At 47.4% G+C, this 17,856-nt stretch overlaps 1 protein-coding gene across 3 annotated transcripts in view; it reads left to right on the forward strand.

The window, feature by feature from the left end:
- Positions 1 to 17,856, forward strand: part of LOC140398106 (cell surface glycoprotein MUC18-like) — a 340,911-nt gene that overhangs the window by 302,799 nt on the left and 20,256 nt on the right. For 2 of the 3 annotated variants that reach the window (XM_072486362.1, XM_072486360.1), the window contains exons 13-14: positions 3,060 to 3,095; positions 14,126 to 14,270. In XM_072486362.1, coding sequence (XP_072342463.1) covers positions 3,060 to 3,095; positions 14,126 to 14,270 — 181 coding nt within the window. The remainder of the gene's footprint in view (positions 1 to 3,059; positions 3,096 to 14,125; positions 14,271 to 17,856) is intronic. The other variant, XM_072486361.1, reaches the window with a different exon arrangement.

The raw sequence follows: 17,856 nt of genomic DNA on the forward strand, positions 1-17,856 counted from the left end.
CTTACTACTCTCTGAGTAAAGAACCTACCTCTGACATCTGTCCTATATCTATCTCCCTTCAATTTAAAGCTATGTCCCCTCGTGCTAGACATCACCATCCGAGAAAAAAGGCTCTCACTGTCCACCCTATCTAATCCTCTAATCATCTTGTATGCCTCTAAATCACCTCTTAACCTTCTTCTCTCTTAACGAAAACAGCCTCAAGTCCCTCAGCCTTTCCTCATAAGATCTTCCCTCCATACCAGGCAACATCCTGGTAAATCTCCTCTGCACCCTTTCCAATGCTTCCACATTCTTCCTATAATGCAGTGACCAGAACTGCACGCAATACTCCAAATGCGGCCGCACCAGAGTTTTGTACAGCTGCAACATGACCTCATGGCTCCGAAACTCAATCCCTCTACCATTACATCTTCAAAAAATGACAAGTTAAAAAATTACAAATTAAAGTTACATCTTCAAAAAATTCTAGTAGATTTGTCAAGCATGATTTTCCTTTTGTAAATCCATGCTGACTTTGTCTGATTACACCACTGCTTTCCAAATGCTGTGCTATGAAATCCTTGATAATGGACTCCAACAACTTCCCTACTACCGATGTTAGGCTCACTGGTCTGTAGTTCCTTGTTTTCTCTCTACCTCCCTTTTTGAATAGTGGGGTTACACTTGCTACCCTCCAATCTGTAGGAACCATTCCAGAATCCAAGAATTTGGGAAAATGATCACCAATGGATCTACTATATCCGGGGCCACTTCCTTAAGTACTCTGGGATGAAGATTATCAGGCCCTGGAGATTTGTCCGCCTTCAATCCCATTAATTTCCCCCAAACGATTTCTTTACTAATACTAATTTCCTTCAGCTCCTCCCTAAAACTTGTGTTTCGCAGAACTTCTGGTACATTATTCATGTCTTCCTTCGTGAAGACAGAGCAAAGTATGAATTTAGTTCCTCAGCCGTTTCTTTGTTCCCCGTTATGAATTCCCCCGTTTCTGACTAAGGGGCCTACATTAGTTTTTATTAATCTTTTTCTCTTTACATACCTGTAGAAACTTTTACAGTCAGTTGTTATGTTCCCACTAGTTTACTTTCAAATTGCATTTTCCCCTTTTTGATCAATCCCTTTGTCCCTCTTTGCTGAATTTTAAACTGTTCCCAATCCTCGGGTCTATTGCTTTTTCTTGCTACTTTATATGCCTCTTCTTTGCATCTAATACTATCTCTAATTTCCCCTGTAAGCCACAGTTTTGGTCACAGTCCCCTTTCTACTCTTGTGCCAAGTTGGAATAAACAACTTTTGGAGTTCACCTATTTTTTCCTTGAATGCTGCCATTGCCTGTCCACTGTCCTTCCTTTCAATAATGTTTCCTAGTCCGTCATAGCCAGCTCATACCTCACACCATCATAGTTACCTTTATTGAGATTCAGACCCTGGTCTCAGAATCAACTAACTCACTAGCCACCTTGATAAAGAATTCTACCACATTATGGTCACTCATCCCCAAGGGTTCTCTCTCAACGAGATTGCCAACTAATCCTTTCTCATCGCACAACACCCAGTCCAAGATGGCCTGCTCCCTTGTTGGGTCCTCAGTGTATTGGTCCAGAAAACCATCCCATACACACTCCAGAAATTCCTCCTCTATTCCACTGTGACTAATTTGACCCACCCAATCTGAATGCAGATTAAAGTCACCCATAATCACAGATGTTCCTTTATCACCGTGCATCTCTGATTTCCTGTCTAATGCTATTCCCAACATTACCACTGCAGTTTGGATGGTCTATATACCACACCTACAAATGTTTTTTCACCTTGATGTTTCCTGTTCCCTCCCAGTCTTGCATTCTCCTCTCTCCCCTTCCTTCTTGTGTTCTCTCTCTCTTCCCCTCCCCACATTCTCTTTCCCCCTCTCTCCTGCAGTTTCACACTCTTTCCTGCAATCCCACCCACTCCCTCCTCCCCCACAATCTCTCCCCTCCCTCCCTACTGCATTCTATCTCACGCCCCTCCTGCATTCTCTCTCTCTCCCCCTCCCTTCCACAGTCCCTCTTCCTCTCTCTCTCTCCTTCAGGCTCCCCCCTTCGTGCCTGTATTCGCTCTCTCCCCCTCCCTCCTGCATTCTCTTTCTCCCTCTCGCATTTTCTCTCCCTCCCGCATTCTCTCTCCTCCCTCTCACATTCTCTCCCTCACTTTCCTCCCACATTCCATCTTTTCCTATCCCTCCTGCATTCTCTCTGACTTACCGCCTGCTGCATTCTCTCGCTCCCTTCCCTCCCGCATTCTCTCTCTCCGTCTTCCACCCGCATTCTTTCTCTCTTTACCTCCTGCATTATCTCAGTCCCCTCCCTCATGCATTCTCTCTCTCTCTCCCTCTCGCATTCTCTCTTTCCCTCCCTCCTGAATTTGCTCTCTCCCTCCCTCCAGCATTCTCACTCTTCCCCTCCCTCCGGCAGTTTCGCTCTCTCTGTCCTTCAGTCTCTCTCCTTCCTTCCTGCATTCTCGGTCTCTCCCGCCTCCCCACTATGGTTGCTTTCCCTCCCTCCGGCAGTCGATCTCTCCCCTCCCATCCGCAGTCTCTCGCCCCTCCCATCCGCAGTCTCTCCCCCTCTCCCGCATTCTCTCTCTCTCTCTCTCCCTTCCGGTCCCCGGCAGACTCATGGCCACTATGTGCTCTTTCCAGTTTCAGACTGAATGAGGCTCACTGTTGGTTGCTCCTCCAATCACAGACTGTTTCTTGCTCACTTTTGCTGATAATAAGTGTACAAGTGAATGTGGGAGAGAAAGGGTCTGTGATTGGAGGAGCAGCTTCTTGCAGAATCTTTCACTTGACTGGATATTTTGAACGTATGGGCTGGGTCAGGAAGCATGGCTGCTGGACTGTGCAGTGCGAGCCAAGGCTGGACAAGCTGGGTCTAACCCATAGCATGTAGGTTATGCTAATTCTTAATGCTAATGCTATGTGTCAAAGGTCAAAATGTGTTTCCCACAACAATCTCTTCTTGATCTTTTCACACACACTGTGCGCTCTCTTAATGATTCTCTCCCCTCCTTCACAGGGGAAGTGGCAGTTTCAACTAAAACTCCTACTACTGGTAAGAATCAGTTACTTCAGATCAGTGCTACAACTTTTAAAATATTAATTTGTGGGATATGGGTGTCGTGATTGGGCCGGCATTTATTGTTGTGCATTAAGCTGCTGAGTTAATATGTCAGCATTGTGATTAGGATAAGCATGAGTTGGGGGCAAGGGTGTGAATCTAAGAACTGTAAATGGGAACCAATGCTCAATGTCACTAACAGGTAGGATGACTGTCAATGTGGCTGCTGGGATATGGCCCAAATGTGGGCAAGTGTGACTAACGTAGTGATAGCAACTGGGCGGCATGGACAAGCTGGGCCAAAGGGCCAGTTTCCATGCTGTAAACATCCATCAATCTATCTCTGGTTGCTGGACATAGAACATAGAACATTACAGCGCAGTACAGGCCCCTTCGGCCCTCGATGTTGCGCCGACCTGTGAAAACCACTCTAAAGCCCATCTACACTATTCCCTTATCGTCCATATGTCTATCCAATGACCATTTGAATGCCCTTAGTGTTGGCGAGTCCACTACTGTTGCAGGCAGGGCATTCCATGCCCTTACTACTCTCTGAGTAAAGAACCTACCTCTGACATCTGTCTTATATCTATCTCCCCTCATTTTAAAGCTATGTCCCCTCGTGCCAGACATCATCATCCGAGGAAGAAGGCCCTCACTGTCCACCCTATCCAATCCTCTGATCATCTTGTATGCCTCAATTAAGTCACCTCTTAACCTTCTTCTCTCTAACGAAAACAGCCTCAAGTCCCTCAGCCTTTCCTCATAAGATCTTCCCTCCATACCAGGCAACATTCTGGTAAATCTCCTCTGCACCCTTTCCAATGCTTCCACATCCTTCCTATAATGCGGCGACCAGAATTGCACGCAATACTCCAAATGCGGCCGCACCAGAGTTTTGTACAGCTGCAACATGGCCTCTTGGCTCCTAAACTCAATCCCTCTACCAATAAAAGCTAACACACCGTACGCCTTCTTAACAACACTCTCAACCTGGGTGGCAACTTTCAGGGATCTATATACATGGTCACCGAGATCTCTTTTCTCATCCACACTGCCAAGAATCTTACCATTAGCCCAGTACTCGGTCTTCCTGTTATTCCTTCCAAAATGAATCACCTCACACTTTTCTGCATTAAACTCCATTTGCCACCTCTCAGCCCAGCGCTGCAGCTTATCTATGTCCCTCTGTAACTTGTAACATCCGTCCGCACTGTCCACAACTCCACCGACTTTAGTGTCATCTGCAAATTTACTCACCCACCCTTCTACACCCTCCTCCAGGTCATTTGTAAAAATGACAAACAGCAGTGGCCCCAAAACAGATCCTTGTGGTACACCGCTAGTAACTGGACTCCAGCCTGAACATTTCCCATCAACCACGACCCTTTGTCTTCTTCCAGCTAGCCAATTTCTGATCCAAACTGCTAAATCACCCTGAATCCCATGCCTCCGTATTTTCTGCAGTAGCCTACCGTGGGGAACCTTATCAAACGCTTTACTGAAATCCATATACTCCACATCAACTGCTTTACCCTCATCCATTTGTTTGGTCACCTTCTCAAAGAACTCAATAAGGTTTGTGAGGCACGACCTACCCTTCACAAAACCGTGTTGACTATCTCTAATCAAATTATTCCTTTCCAGATGATTATACATCCTATCTCTTATAAACCTTTCCAAGGTTTTGCCCACAACAGAAGTAAGGCTCACTGGTCTATAGTTACCGGGGTTGTCTCTACTCCCCTTCTTGAACAAGGGGACAACATTTGCTATCCTCCAGTCTTCTGGCACTATTCCTGCAGACAAAGATGACTTAAAGATCAAAGCCAAAGGCTCAGCAATCTCCTCCCTAGCTTCCCAGAGAATCCTTGGATAAATCCCATCCGGCCCAGGGGACTTATCTATTTTCACACTTTCCAGAATTGCTAACACCTCCTCCTTATGAACCTCAAGCCCTTCTAGTCTAGTAGCCTGAATCTCAGTATTCTCCTCGACATCATTGTCTTTTTCCTGTGTGAATACTGATGAAAAATATTCATTTAGCACATCTCCTATCTCCTCGGACTCCAAGCATAACTTCCCACTACTGTCCTTGACTGGCCCTACTCTTACCCTAGTCATTTGTTTATTCCTGACATATCTATAGAAAGCTTTAGGGTTATCCTTAATCCTACCTGCCATCGACTTCTCATGTCCCTTCCTGGCTCTTCTTAGCTCCCTCTTTAGGTCCTTCCTAGCTAACTTGTAACTCTCGAGCGCCCTAACTGAACTTTCATGTCTCATCTTTACAGAAGCCTCCTTCTTCCTCTTGACAAGTGCTTCGACTGCCTTAGTAAACCACGGTTCTCTTGCTCGACCACTTCCTCCCTGCCTGACAGGTACATGCTTATCAAGGACACGCAGTAGCTGTTCCTTGAACAAGCTCCACATTTCCATTGTGTCCAGCCCCTGCAGTTTTCCTCTCCATCCGATGCATCCTAAGTCTTGCCTCATCGCATCATAATTGCCTTTCCCCCAGATATAACTCTTGCCCTACGGTATATACCTATCCCTTTCCATCACTAAAGTAATCGCCCCTGCCTTCGCTAGGGCGTCTGCTTTAACGTTACCAGGGGGGGAAGAACGGTGCTGACTGCGAACCTTAATTATACCGTATTTCCTATCCTTCGCTGTCTCTGAGATATGGCGGAGTAATGGGGCTGAGGGTAGGGGTTTATCGTCCGCGGAAACAAATCCTCTTGTTTCCCAGAGTGGTAGGAACTCTGTCAAACTATTACAGACATACAAGCTATCTGAATAGATATCTGCTGGGGTCGGGAACGAGTCTGGGTGGTCTACAATATATGCAATCGCTGCCAGCTCTGCTGCCTGCGAGCCTAAGTATCCTGGCAACTTCAAGGAAATTTCATCTAGGGCGCGTCCCTGCGCGTCCTCTACGTATATACCGCAACCGGTAATTCTCTCTCCATTTAACACGGTGGATGAGCCATCCACATAAATCTTCAAGGGTGCGCATGTGTCTGTGGGCTGGGGTCTCTGGGGGTGTACGACCTGTTTTCCTGGGGGGTGTTTTGGGAATAAATGGGCCTGTGTTCTATTTTGTGGTGATGATCTCACATTCATGAGGGGTGCCTACATACTGCAAATTATCGGCAAGGAATGTGTGGGTTTTGGTTCTCTTTACCATGATGTCCCGTCCCTGTAAAAGAAGGGTCCAACGGGCTGCGCGGATTTGGCTGACTGTGCCACCTTTAAGTCGGCCGTCTAATAATAGCTGTGTTGGGGGGGGGGGGGGGGGGTGTTCTGTGAGGATGGTGATGGGTTGAGTCCTGTATGCGAAGTGTTGTACTGCCCAAAAAACTGCGAGCAGGTGCCTTTCACAGGCAGAAAATCCTTGCTCTACGGGGTCTAACATGCGTGAGGCGTATGCTACGGGGCATAACTGGTTGTGGCATTCCTGGAGGAGCACGGCTGAAAGGGTTCGGTCGGTGCTTGCTACCTCGATAGCATATGGGGAAAGTGGATCTGGGACCTGTAGTGTGGGGGCTGTGCTGAGTGCTCTTTTTAAAGCGTCCACGGCATCTGTATGCTGTGGAAGCCATTCCCAAGGTGCCTGCTTCTTGAGAAGGTCGGAAAGGGGCGCTGCTTTAGTGGCGAAACCGTCAATATGGTAGTAACCAACTAGTCCTAAAAATGACTGGAGGGATGAGACATTGTGGGGAAGGGACAATTTGACGATTGAGTCAATTCTCTTGTGCTCGATCTCGCGTTTACCATGAGTGATCACTGTTCCCAAGTAAATCACTTTTTCTTTCAGAATCTGGGCCTTCTTGGGGTTGACTTTACAACCAATTTCTTTTCGGGGTGCTAGGAGCTCGGCGAGAAGCGAAATGTGCTCTCCCTTTGTGTCTGTCTGTAGTAACAAGTCGTCTACATACTGGACCAGACCATCGGGGTGGGAAAAGTTTGCTAAACCATTTGCCAGCTGTCGGTGGAAAATGGAGGGGGAGTTGTGGAAGCCTTGTGGAAGGCACGTCCACGTGTATTGTTGCCCATGGAATGTAAAGGCGAATTTGTACTGGCACGCTTTAGCCAATGGAATGGACCAGACGCCGTTACTAATGTCCAAAACCGAAAAAAATTTTGACTGGAGTCCCTGTTTGAGCATGGTCTTGGGACTCGTGGCTACGGTGGGGGCTGCTGCTGGGGTTACTTTGTTCAGTTCCCGGTAATCAATGGTCAGTCGCCATGATCCATCCGATTTCCTGACGGGCCATATCGGTGCGTTATTTGTGGAGGCTACTGATGTGAGTACGCCTTGATCCAACAAACTCTCTATTACTTTGGAGATTTCTCCCTCTGCTTCCTGGGGAAATCCGTACTGCTTCTGGGGTTTAGGGTCGGGACCTGTAATGTTCACAATGCCAGTCAAATTGCTACAGTCATGCTTGCGCTGTGCAAATGCTGCTTTATGTTCCTGCAGGACTGCCCTAACCTGTTTGTCTGCACTAATGGCTCGAGGGTCGAACCAGAAGTCTCCTACTGAGCTAATCCTGTTTACGTACCCTCCTACTGTGAGCGTGGCGGGGGCTCGTGCTGCCTTTGCCATTTTCCAAACACACTTGTTAACTGAATCAAAAGAAAGTTATGGGAGCTCATGAAATCGATCCCAAGGATATGTTCTGCTGTCTGGGGCAGATCAACTAAAACTACGGGGTGCTTGGTCGTGATGTTCCCTATCTGTATTGCTCCAGGGGCTGTGATGTGTCCCTGTTGTAAATGGCCTGTAAAGCCGCTGAGTGTAATGGTTGTGGGCCACATGTCTCGCTGAAACATCGTGGAGGAATTGAGTGTGGTGTGGGACCCTCCAGTGTCCCAAAGAAATTCTACGGGTTGTCCCCGAACTTTGCCTGCTACTACCGGTCTTGTCCCAAAGGGTGTCGCAGACCCAAGTTGGGGAGCCCGAACATCGTCAGTCGGTGCCGTTCATGTCTGCATTCTCTGAATGGGCGCTAACGCTATGGATCGGCTTTGTCCTATTGTTGTTTAGGGAAGCCTGTCTGTTGGTTTCTCTGCTGCTTCTGGGGCGCGTTGCACTCTCGTGCAAAGTGTCCTAGCTGTCCACAATTATAACATTCTTGAGGTTTTGGCTGGGGTTGGCTGTTCCTGCCTTCATTTACCCATGCGGGGTTCTGGTGTACCTTAACTGGGTTCATTTCTGCCTGCTCTTCATCGGGTGTTATAAATGCGGTTTTGCCTGCAATTGATTGCTCCCGAGCGCGGGACAATCTATTCAAAACCCATATTTCATTGTGGGCCTCATCTGAGGGGTCATAATTTGCGCAAACCTTTCGTCCTGCTTCTGTGGCGTGGGAGACTAGAATTTGGGTCCATTTGGCCATATTATCTGGGGACAAATGGGCGCGGGCTAACTCTCCAAAAACTGCAGTAAAATGAATCCACAAACGTCCAGCAAACGCTGTGGGGTGCTCGGTCTTCTTTTGCCTACACTTATTTGGGCCTTCTATGGGGTCTCCTCTGTTAAAGCCGATCGCATCTAGGATCGCTGAGTGCATCTCTTGGAGTGTGCCTCCTCCTGCATTCTGTGGGTCGGGAAGGGCTGCCACGACTGAAGGGTCGAGGCTTAAAACTGTGAGCTTCACTTGCTCCTTTTCGTCCAGGCCGTACATGGTAGCCTGTTGTCTGACTTTCGCAAAAAATTGGTGGGGTTCTGAAGTGGGAAGGAACAGTGTAATTTTTCCACACGCGTCCCGTAATTGGGTCACGGTTAACGGGGTTGTGTAAAGGAAATCTGCTTCTCCTTCTCCTGCAGCCCTGCGGTGTGTGGTCACAGGATTCATGGGGGTGTGTTCTGTTTGTTCGGTTGGGGGTTGGGGCGCTTTCCTTCTCTGGGGTTTTTCCTGCGTACATGTCCCATGTACGTATCTATAGGCAGTCTTGTTCAATTCCTGCCAGTCGGGGCCGTTTTCTTGATCTAATTGGGGTCCGAATGTACTCTGAAATCCATTTTGCACGGACAGCACAGACTGCAATTCTGCAATTTGCTTCCGGTACTTTGCATGGTCTACCGAGCTCTGCCTTTGTTGCGTCGTGGAAGTATGGAGTGCTCGTAGGGTTGCTTTCAAATCATTGCACTGTTTCTGCAATTTCTCAACTTGCTGTTCTGTTTCTTGTCTTACCAAGACCGCACGTTGCGTGTCCTGGTAGGCCTTATCGTATTGCGTCTGAAAACTGTTCAAATGCGCAAGACAAGACTGATGTGCCCTCTTGGCATCAACCACCTCTCTGTCCCTTGCTGCTAACTGCTCTTTCAGATCTCGATTCTCTTTCTCTATCTCACTCACGTTTACCTCACTGGGGCAGCACGGTAGCATTGTGGGTAGCACAATTGCTTCACAGCTCCAGGGTCCCAGGTTCGATTCCGGCTTGGGTCACTGTCTGTGCGGAGTCTGCACATTCTCCCCGTGTGTGCGTGGGTTTCCTCCGGGTGCTCCGGTTTCCTCCCACAGTCCAAAGATGTGCAGGTTAGGTGGATTGGCCATGATAAATTGCCCTTCGTGTCCAAAATTGCCCTTAGTGTTGGGTGGGGTTGTTGGGTTATGGGGATAGGGTGGAGGTGTGGACCTTGGGTAGGGTGCTCTTTCCAAGAGCCGGTGCAGACTCAATGGGCCGAATGGCCTCCTTCTGCACTGTAAATTCTATGAAATCTATGGTTCTGTCTCTCTCCTCTATCTCTCTACAGAGCGTCCTAACGAACTCCTCTGTGCCTCGCAATTGTGCCAAACAGGACACTATTGCCATTGGCTTCCGGGTTTTCCCTAAGCTCTTCTTGTGGATCTCTGACAGGTTCTCCCACCAAGTATGTCCTTTACTCCCGGGTCCTGTTTCCTCATTATCACAGAATTCACTCCAAAGGGGCCATCCTTTCCCTTTTGAGATATTTCCGGATCTCTTCTTCCCAAACGGGACACTGTCCTACTCTACTGGTCGCGGCGACCTCAAATTCCTGGGGGTTCATAAGGAGTTCCATTGCCTTCATTGCCATTTTCTTTACTAGGATTCTACTGAATTTGGAACAGGGGGTGATAAAGTGGTGATGTAAACACGGGTACGGCTTACGCTAATTCCGGCCTACAAAACTCCCGACAGTTGTACGCAACAAAAACTCGCAGGTTTACCTTATATCCCTGTTAGTACGCATGCATTAACACACTTCCGAATCTCAGAGGCTTGATCAGTACTGTTTTGACGCGTGGTTTTTCTGTTCCCAATTGGATTCTCAATTCAAATTTTGGGTTCTCTCGGAGTGGTTAGGCCACTTCTAAGTCGAGTCCCATCAGATGTCGCCAGTAAATGTTGCTAACTTTTGGTTGGGTCTTAATTTGGCTCTATTTAATCACGTTTGCTCAAGAGTCGCCAGGTATTTTTCGACACCGCCACAAGGTTCAGAACCGAATACTGATCAATGACTCAATACACCAGTTAGTAAGTTCAAAAGCAATGCTCATTTATTTACACACAGTCAAATCTACTCATGCATAAACTCTACAAGCTAAACTACCACTATTACTAAGGCCTATACTTAGCTTTGGGCGCCCACTGAGTCAGAGGAACAATGGCCGTTCTGAGGCTGCTGGGTTGAGCTGTTTACAGGGTAGCAACTAGGAGTGTCTATCTCGTAGCGAGCGTTGACTTGGGACTTACTTGGTCTGATGCAGCTGCTAGGCAGATCTCTCTTCGGTGAGAGCCAAAGCCAAAGGAGGGCATTTGAAAAATGAAATGAAAATCGCTTATTGTCACAAGTAGCCTTCAAATGAAGTTACTATGAAAAGCCCCTAGTCGCCACATTCCGGCGCCTGTTCGGGGAGGCTGTTACGGGAAATTTCTGCCTTGGGGGATACCTTTTATACGGAAAAGGGGCTTTGCGCACTTTTGGGCGGGCCTTGAACTTGGCCTCAACTAATTGGGTCTTTCCCAATCATCTGTATCGATTTTCCTCCAATAGAGGGGTGGTTCTCTGCTCGCTGGGCGTGTCCTGGTGACTGTCAGTCTTCTTTGTCTTAGCTTCTTCTGACGCCGGGGAGTCTGTCCTAACATTGTGTATCTAAATGTTTCCCTTTTGTCCCCGGAGCTGGCTCATTTGTATGTAGATCATTTGGTAGTTTCTGTCCTGTCTGAGAGTTTAAGGTTCTAATCAACAGACAGGGCTTGCACCTGCTTGTTTCTTAGCATTGTCCAATTTTCCCTGCATTCTTTGCAAGTGTCCATTTTGTAATCGGGACGTGGCCATCCCAGATGGCTACACCTGGATGAATTTGTCCGCGTCTGCAGGGGCCATGAAGTAATGCTCCCTGCCCTGGAATGTGACCCATAGTTTGGCCGGGTACAGAACCCCAAACCTCACCTTGCTTATGTACAGAGCCGCCTTAGCTCTGTTGAACTCTGCTTGGCCAGGTCTGCCGCAATGCTTTGGTAAATCTTGTGTCCTTCCCAGTTGCAGGTCTTTGTTTGCATGGCCCAGCGCAGGATCCTTTCTCAGTCCTGGTACCGGTGCATTTTTGCGATTATCGCCCTCGGTTGCACCTGCCAAGTTTCAGCCGTAGTAAACCGTGGGCTCTGTCTATCTCTGGCAGATTGGGGAGGTGGTCCCTTCTCAATCTCTGGGCCACATCGTCCGTGGGTCCCTGCTTGCGGATCCCTACGGCAGGCCCAGTATTCTTAGATTTTGGCACGGTGACCTGTTCTCCTGGTCCTCTATTTTCTCCTTTAGACTTCCCTGTGTGGCCACCAACCTCGCTCTCTCCGTCTCTGGGACGATGATCCAGTTGCTCTGATCCGTTGTGGCTCTTTCCAATTCCTTGATGGTGTTCCCCTGGGCCTCCAATTGTTTCTCTGCCTTGTCCAGAGCAACCTGCATGGTGGCCAGGGCCTCCGTGACGTCACCCTGACCGCTGCTTTGATATCGACTTTATCTCTTCCCTGAGATCGCTTGTGATCTGATACGTAAGATACACCTGTGGAAGGGGCGGCATGGTAGTGCAGTGGTTAGCACCCTTGCACCCTTCGGCGAGGGGGAGCTCCATGTGCAGCTTGTTGGTCCCTATTGCTCTGGAGTGACCGCCGTTTCTTTGCCTCGTGTGTCCGCCGTCTCGATCACTTGCTTCTCTTGGCTTCTGCCGCTTTTTGCCTCTGTGCGGCTTCTGGAGCTACTATTGTTCGGCATCATTTCTTGTGATGCTGTTGGTTAGGTCGAGGAGATGCTTTTTTCCCTACTCTAGCGAGCTATTTTGGGTAATGAGTCTACTTTTGAGTTCCTGGGAGGACAGCCACCTTTTGTGTGTCCACCCAGCACATCCCCGTCACCGAAGCTCTCCACTTTTGAACATTTTTGCAAACTTTTTTAAAAATCGTTTTGGGCTGACTTTATAAACTGACCTGGAAACGGAATCACAGTTTATGTACACATTTGAGCACAGAGCTCTGCACAAAGTGATATGATCCAATACAGGACCTGTCTCAATGCTTATACTGTGATTAAAATGCTGTTTGCACCAGTGAAATACACCATCATAAAAAACATCAAAGCAAGGCTGCTACAAATCCACAGGTGTATATTTGTTTTTTTAAAATTTAGAGTATCCCATTATCTTTTTTCCAATTAAGGGACAATTTAGCGTGGCCAATCCACCTACGCTGCACATCTTTGGGTTGTGGGGAGGGTGGGATGACCCATGCAGACACGGGGGGGTAATGTGCAAACTCCACACTGATAGTGACCCGGGGCCGGGATCGAACCCGGGTCCTCGATGCTGTGAGGCAGCAGTGCTAACCACTGCACTGCCATGCCGCCCCTTCCACAGGTGTATCTTACGTATCAGATCACTGCTGCACAAATAAGCAGGAAGTTGTTTGATGGTAAAATGAGGTTAGTTTCTCGAGTTTCTCGTTTTGCTATTTGATGCTCGCCATCAGGTAGTCCTGATTGCTCACACTTTAATGCAGCTTGCCATGTGTGTTGTCCACAATTTGATATGAACAGGAAAGTCCCTCATTTTTGCACAGGTCTGCCTAGAGGGATAGTATAATTTCTGGAGTAGATACAAGCCAGTTATGTCATGATATACATCAGCATACCATGGTGCAATCACATACACACTGACACACTGATGGACATACAGTAGGACCAACCAGCATACACAACATCGCAGCCAATCACCAGTGAGAGCACACACACTATAAAGACAGGGGACACCAGAGTTCCCGCTCATTCTAGCAGCAGCCAGCTCAGAGCACAGAGCTCACAGCCTGCATCACAGACACTCACCATGTGCTGAGTGCCTCACCTAGATAGTGATAGGACAGGGTCCACAGATAAGCTGCTAATGCACGTACCCAAGCTTACGGTCTGTTATTACAGTTGAGTTGTTAATAAAATAGAGTTACACCATCTCCAGCCGTGCTGACCTGTTTGTAGACCAGAACACCCAACACGACAAGTTACATAACCATTTCTTTAAAGATGCATTACATGAAATGTTTTTCGAAATCTGAGGGAGCTTCACCTTTGCAAAATTTCTTAGAAATGTTGATCGCCAGCTCGGGACATCCTGAGCCAGACCGTCCTGTCATTCATTCAAAGGCACACAAACCTGGTGAGTGGCATTCTTAACAGAAGCCTCCCGTGTTTTTGGGTTTCATTTCCACCCCCCCACCTTTGGTTGCAATCTGGTGAAACAGTGCAGCTACAGCAAGAAGGGCACATCCTTCCCCTAGGGAGAGGAGACAATGAGTTTGTATTGAGCATCACCGATAACAACCAACAAAGAGTCAGGGATCAGAGTTGACTTGACTGGCTGGTGGACTGTCAAAGGCAAAGAGTCAGAAAATGGAATAAGAATGGAGTCTACTCGATTAAATAAAGAGCTGCACCATTGTGTAAGTATTCAAGCTGTGTCTTAGGGTCACTATTTTGTGTCTCATCCACTCTTTTATTTATCCAGGGAAGTCTCACGATAGGAGTAGTAATGGGATGTTGATAATCATCATCGTTGTGTGCATCATTGTTCTTGCCTTCTTGGGTGCTATCCTCTACTTCCTCTACAAAAAAGGCAAGATACCCTGCGGCCGCTCAGGAAAACAAAGCATGTAAGTCTTTCTGCTGTTGTAAATGTGTGGATGGGAGTAAATTCTAGAGGATGCGTGCGAGAATGTGTACCTATGAGAGTGTGTGAGAGCAATTGTGTGTGTGTATCTGTGAAAGAGAGAGGCTGCGCGCCTGTAAACTAATTTGTACTTTACATTTTTGTGTACACAAGACTGAAAGAAAGCCCATCAGTGGCTCAATCATGAAATTAAGGATCGTAGTAGATTGAAAGAGGGTTAAGTGTTGCAAAAAACAGTAGCATGTCGGAGGATTGGGAGTGTTTCAGGAACCAAAGGGCCACCAAAGTTAATAAAATAGGAAAAAATGGAATGAGGAAAAACTAGCCACAAACATAAGAACAAATTGTAAGAGCTTTTAGAAGTATATAAAAAGGAGAGTAACAGGCGGCACGGTGAGGGTGGCACAGTGGTTAGCACTGCTGCCTCGGTGCTGAGGACCCGGATTTGATCCCGACCCCAGTGTCCGTGTGGAGTTTGCACATTCTCCCCAGGTCTGTGTGAATCTCACACCCACAACCCAAAGGTGTAGGGTAGGTGGATTGCCCACGATAAATTGGAATTTTTTTTTAAAAAAGAGTACCAAAGTAAATATTGGTCCCTTAGAAGAAGAGACAGGAGAAATTGTCATGAGGAATGTGAAAATGTCAGAGACATTGAACAAATACTTTGAGTCTGTCTTTACAATTGAAGAGACAAGTTTCATATCAGAAGTAGTCGGTAACTTAGAGACTAAAAAGTGAGGAAATTAATATCAGCAGCGAAAGAGCTTTGGAGAAAATTCAGGGATTAAAATCTGAGTGGGCCTGAGGATCAGATGGCCTACATCCTAGAGTCTAAAGGATGTGCTAGCAATGATTACCCCAAACTCCTTAGATTCAAGAACAATCCCATTAGATTGTACGTTGCCAGATGTCTTTCCGTTTTTCAAGAAAGGAGAGAGAGAGTAAACAGTAAAATGCAGCTCACTTTGCCTACATCATTATTTGGGAAAATACTAGAATCTATTATTAAGTAAGTTGTAACAATGCACTTAGCAAAGCGCAGTACGATTACAACAAAGAACAAAGAAAAGTACAGCACAGGAACAGGCCCTTCGGCCCTCCAAGTCCATGCCGACCATGCTGCCCATCTGAACATAAAATCTTCTCCACTTCCTGGGTCCGTATCTCTCTATTCCCATCCTATTCATGCATTTATCAAGGTGCCCCTTAAATGTCACTATCGTCCCTGCTTCCAACACCTCCTCCGGCAGCGAGTTCCAGGCACCCACTACCCTCTGTGTAAAAAAAAATTTGCCTCGTACATCTCCTCTAAATCTTGCCCCTCGCACCTTAAACCTATGCCCCCTAGTAATTGACCCCTCTACCTTGGGGAAAAGCCTCTGACTATCCACTCTGTCTATGCCCCTCATAATTTTGTAGACCTCTATCAGTTCGCCCCTCAACCTCCGTCATTCCAGTGAGAACAAACCAAGTTTATTCAACCGCTCCTCATAGCTAATGCCCTCCATACCAGGCAACATCCTGGTAAATCTCTTCTGCACCCTCTCTAAAGCCTCCACATCCTTTTGGTAGTGTGGCGACTAGAATTGAACACTATACTCCAAGTGTGGCCTAACTAAGGTTCTATACAGCTGCAACATGACTTGCCAATTCTTATACTCAATGCCCCGGCCAATGAAGGCAAGCATGCCATATGCCTTCTTGACTACCTTCTCCACCTGTGTTGCCCCTTTCAGTGACCTGTGGACCTGAACACCTCGATCTCTCTGACTTTCAATACTCTTGAGGGTTCTACCATTCACTGTACATTCCCTACCTGCATTGGACCTTCCAAAATGCATTACCTCACATTTGTCCGGATTAAACTCCATCTGCCATCTCTCCGCCCAAGTCTCCAAACAATCTCGATAGTTAGAGGGACAGATAGACGGTCCTGTGGCAGCAAAAGAGACTCACAGATGGTATGTTGCCTCCCGGGTGCCAGGGTCCGTGACGTCTCGGACCATGTTTTCAGAATCCTTAAAGGGGAGGGGGCGCAGTCACAAGTCGTGGTACACATCAGTACCAACGACATAGGTAAGAGAAGGGACGGGGATTTAAAACAGGAATTTAGGGAGCTAGGGTAGAAGCTGAGAGCCAGGACAAACCATGTTGTCATCTCTGGTTTGTTTCCGGTGCCACATGCTAGTGAGGTGAGGAACAGGGAGAGAGTGCAGATAAACACGTGGCTGCAGGGATGGTGTAGGAGGGAGGGTTTCAGGTACGTGAATAATTGGAGCACATTCTGGGGAAGGTGGGATCTGTACCGACAGGACGGTTTGCACCTGAACCAGAGGGGCACCAATATCCTGGGAAGGAAATTTGCTACGGCTCTTCGGGGGGGGGGTGGGGGGGGTTTAAACTAATTTGTCAGGGGGCTGGAAAACGAGCTGTGTCCCAGAAGCCAGTGGTGAGAGTAGTGAGGTACTGAGGAGGGTATCAAGGTCGCAGGAGTGTACCGGCAGACAGAAAGGTGGGTTGAAGTGTGTCTACTTCAATGCAAGGAGCATCCGGAATAAGGTAGGTGAACTTGGAGCGTGGATTGGTACTTGGGACTACGATGTTGTGGCCATTACGGAGACATGATTAGAACAGGGACAGGAATGGTTGTTGGAAGTTCTGGGGTATAGATGTTTCAGTAAGAGTAGGGAAGGTGGTAAAAGAGGTGGAGGAGTAGCATTGTTAATCAAGGATAGTTTAACGGTTGCAGAAAGGCAGTTTGAAGGGGATCTGCCTACTGAGGTAATATGGGCCGAAGTTAGAAATAGGAAAGGAGCGGTCACATTGTTAGAAGTTTTCTATTGGCCCCCAAATAGTAATAGAGATGTGGAGGAAGAAATTGCAAAACAGATTATGGATAGGTGTGGAGGTCTCAGGGTAGTTGTCATGGGTGGTTTTTAACTTTCCAAATATTGATTGGAACCTCTATAGGTCGAACAGGTCGGATTGGGTAGTTTTTGTACAGTGTGTGCAGGAGGGTTTCCTGACACAATATGTGGATAGGCCGACAAGAGGGGAGGCCACATTGGATTTGATACTGGGTAATGAACCGGGCCAAGTGTTAGATTTGTTTGTGGGAGAGCACTTTGGAGATAGTGATCACAATTCGGTGTCTTTCACTATTGCAATGGAGAGGGATAGGGCCATATGGCAGGGCAAGGTTTATAATTGGAGGAGGGGTAATTATGATGCGAATAGGCAAGAATTAGGGAGCATAAGATGGGAACAGAAACTGTCAGGGAAAAGCACAAATGAAAAGTGGAGCTTGTTCAAGAAACAAATACTGCGTGTCCTTGATAGGCATGTCCCTGTCAGGCAGGGAGGAAATGGCTGTGTGAGGGAACCATGGTTCACAAAAGAGGTTGAATGTCTTGTCAAGAGGAAAAAGGAAGAGTATGTAAGGATGAGAAAACAAGGTTCAGTAGGGTCGCTTGAGGGTTACAAGGTAGCAAGGAATAAGCTGAAAAAAGGGCTTAGGAGAGCTAGCAGGGGGCATGAGAAGTCCTTGGCGGGTCGGATCAAGGAAA

The sequence above is a fragment of the Scyliorhinus torazame genome, chromosome 21, assembly GCF_047496885.1.
Source record: "Scyliorhinus torazame isolate Kashiwa2021f chromosome 21, sScyTor2.1, whole genome shotgun sequence".
Classification (NCBI taxonomy): Eukaryota; Metazoa; Chordata; class Chondrichthyes; order Carcharhiniformes; family Scyliorhinidae; genus Scyliorhinus; species Scyliorhinus torazame.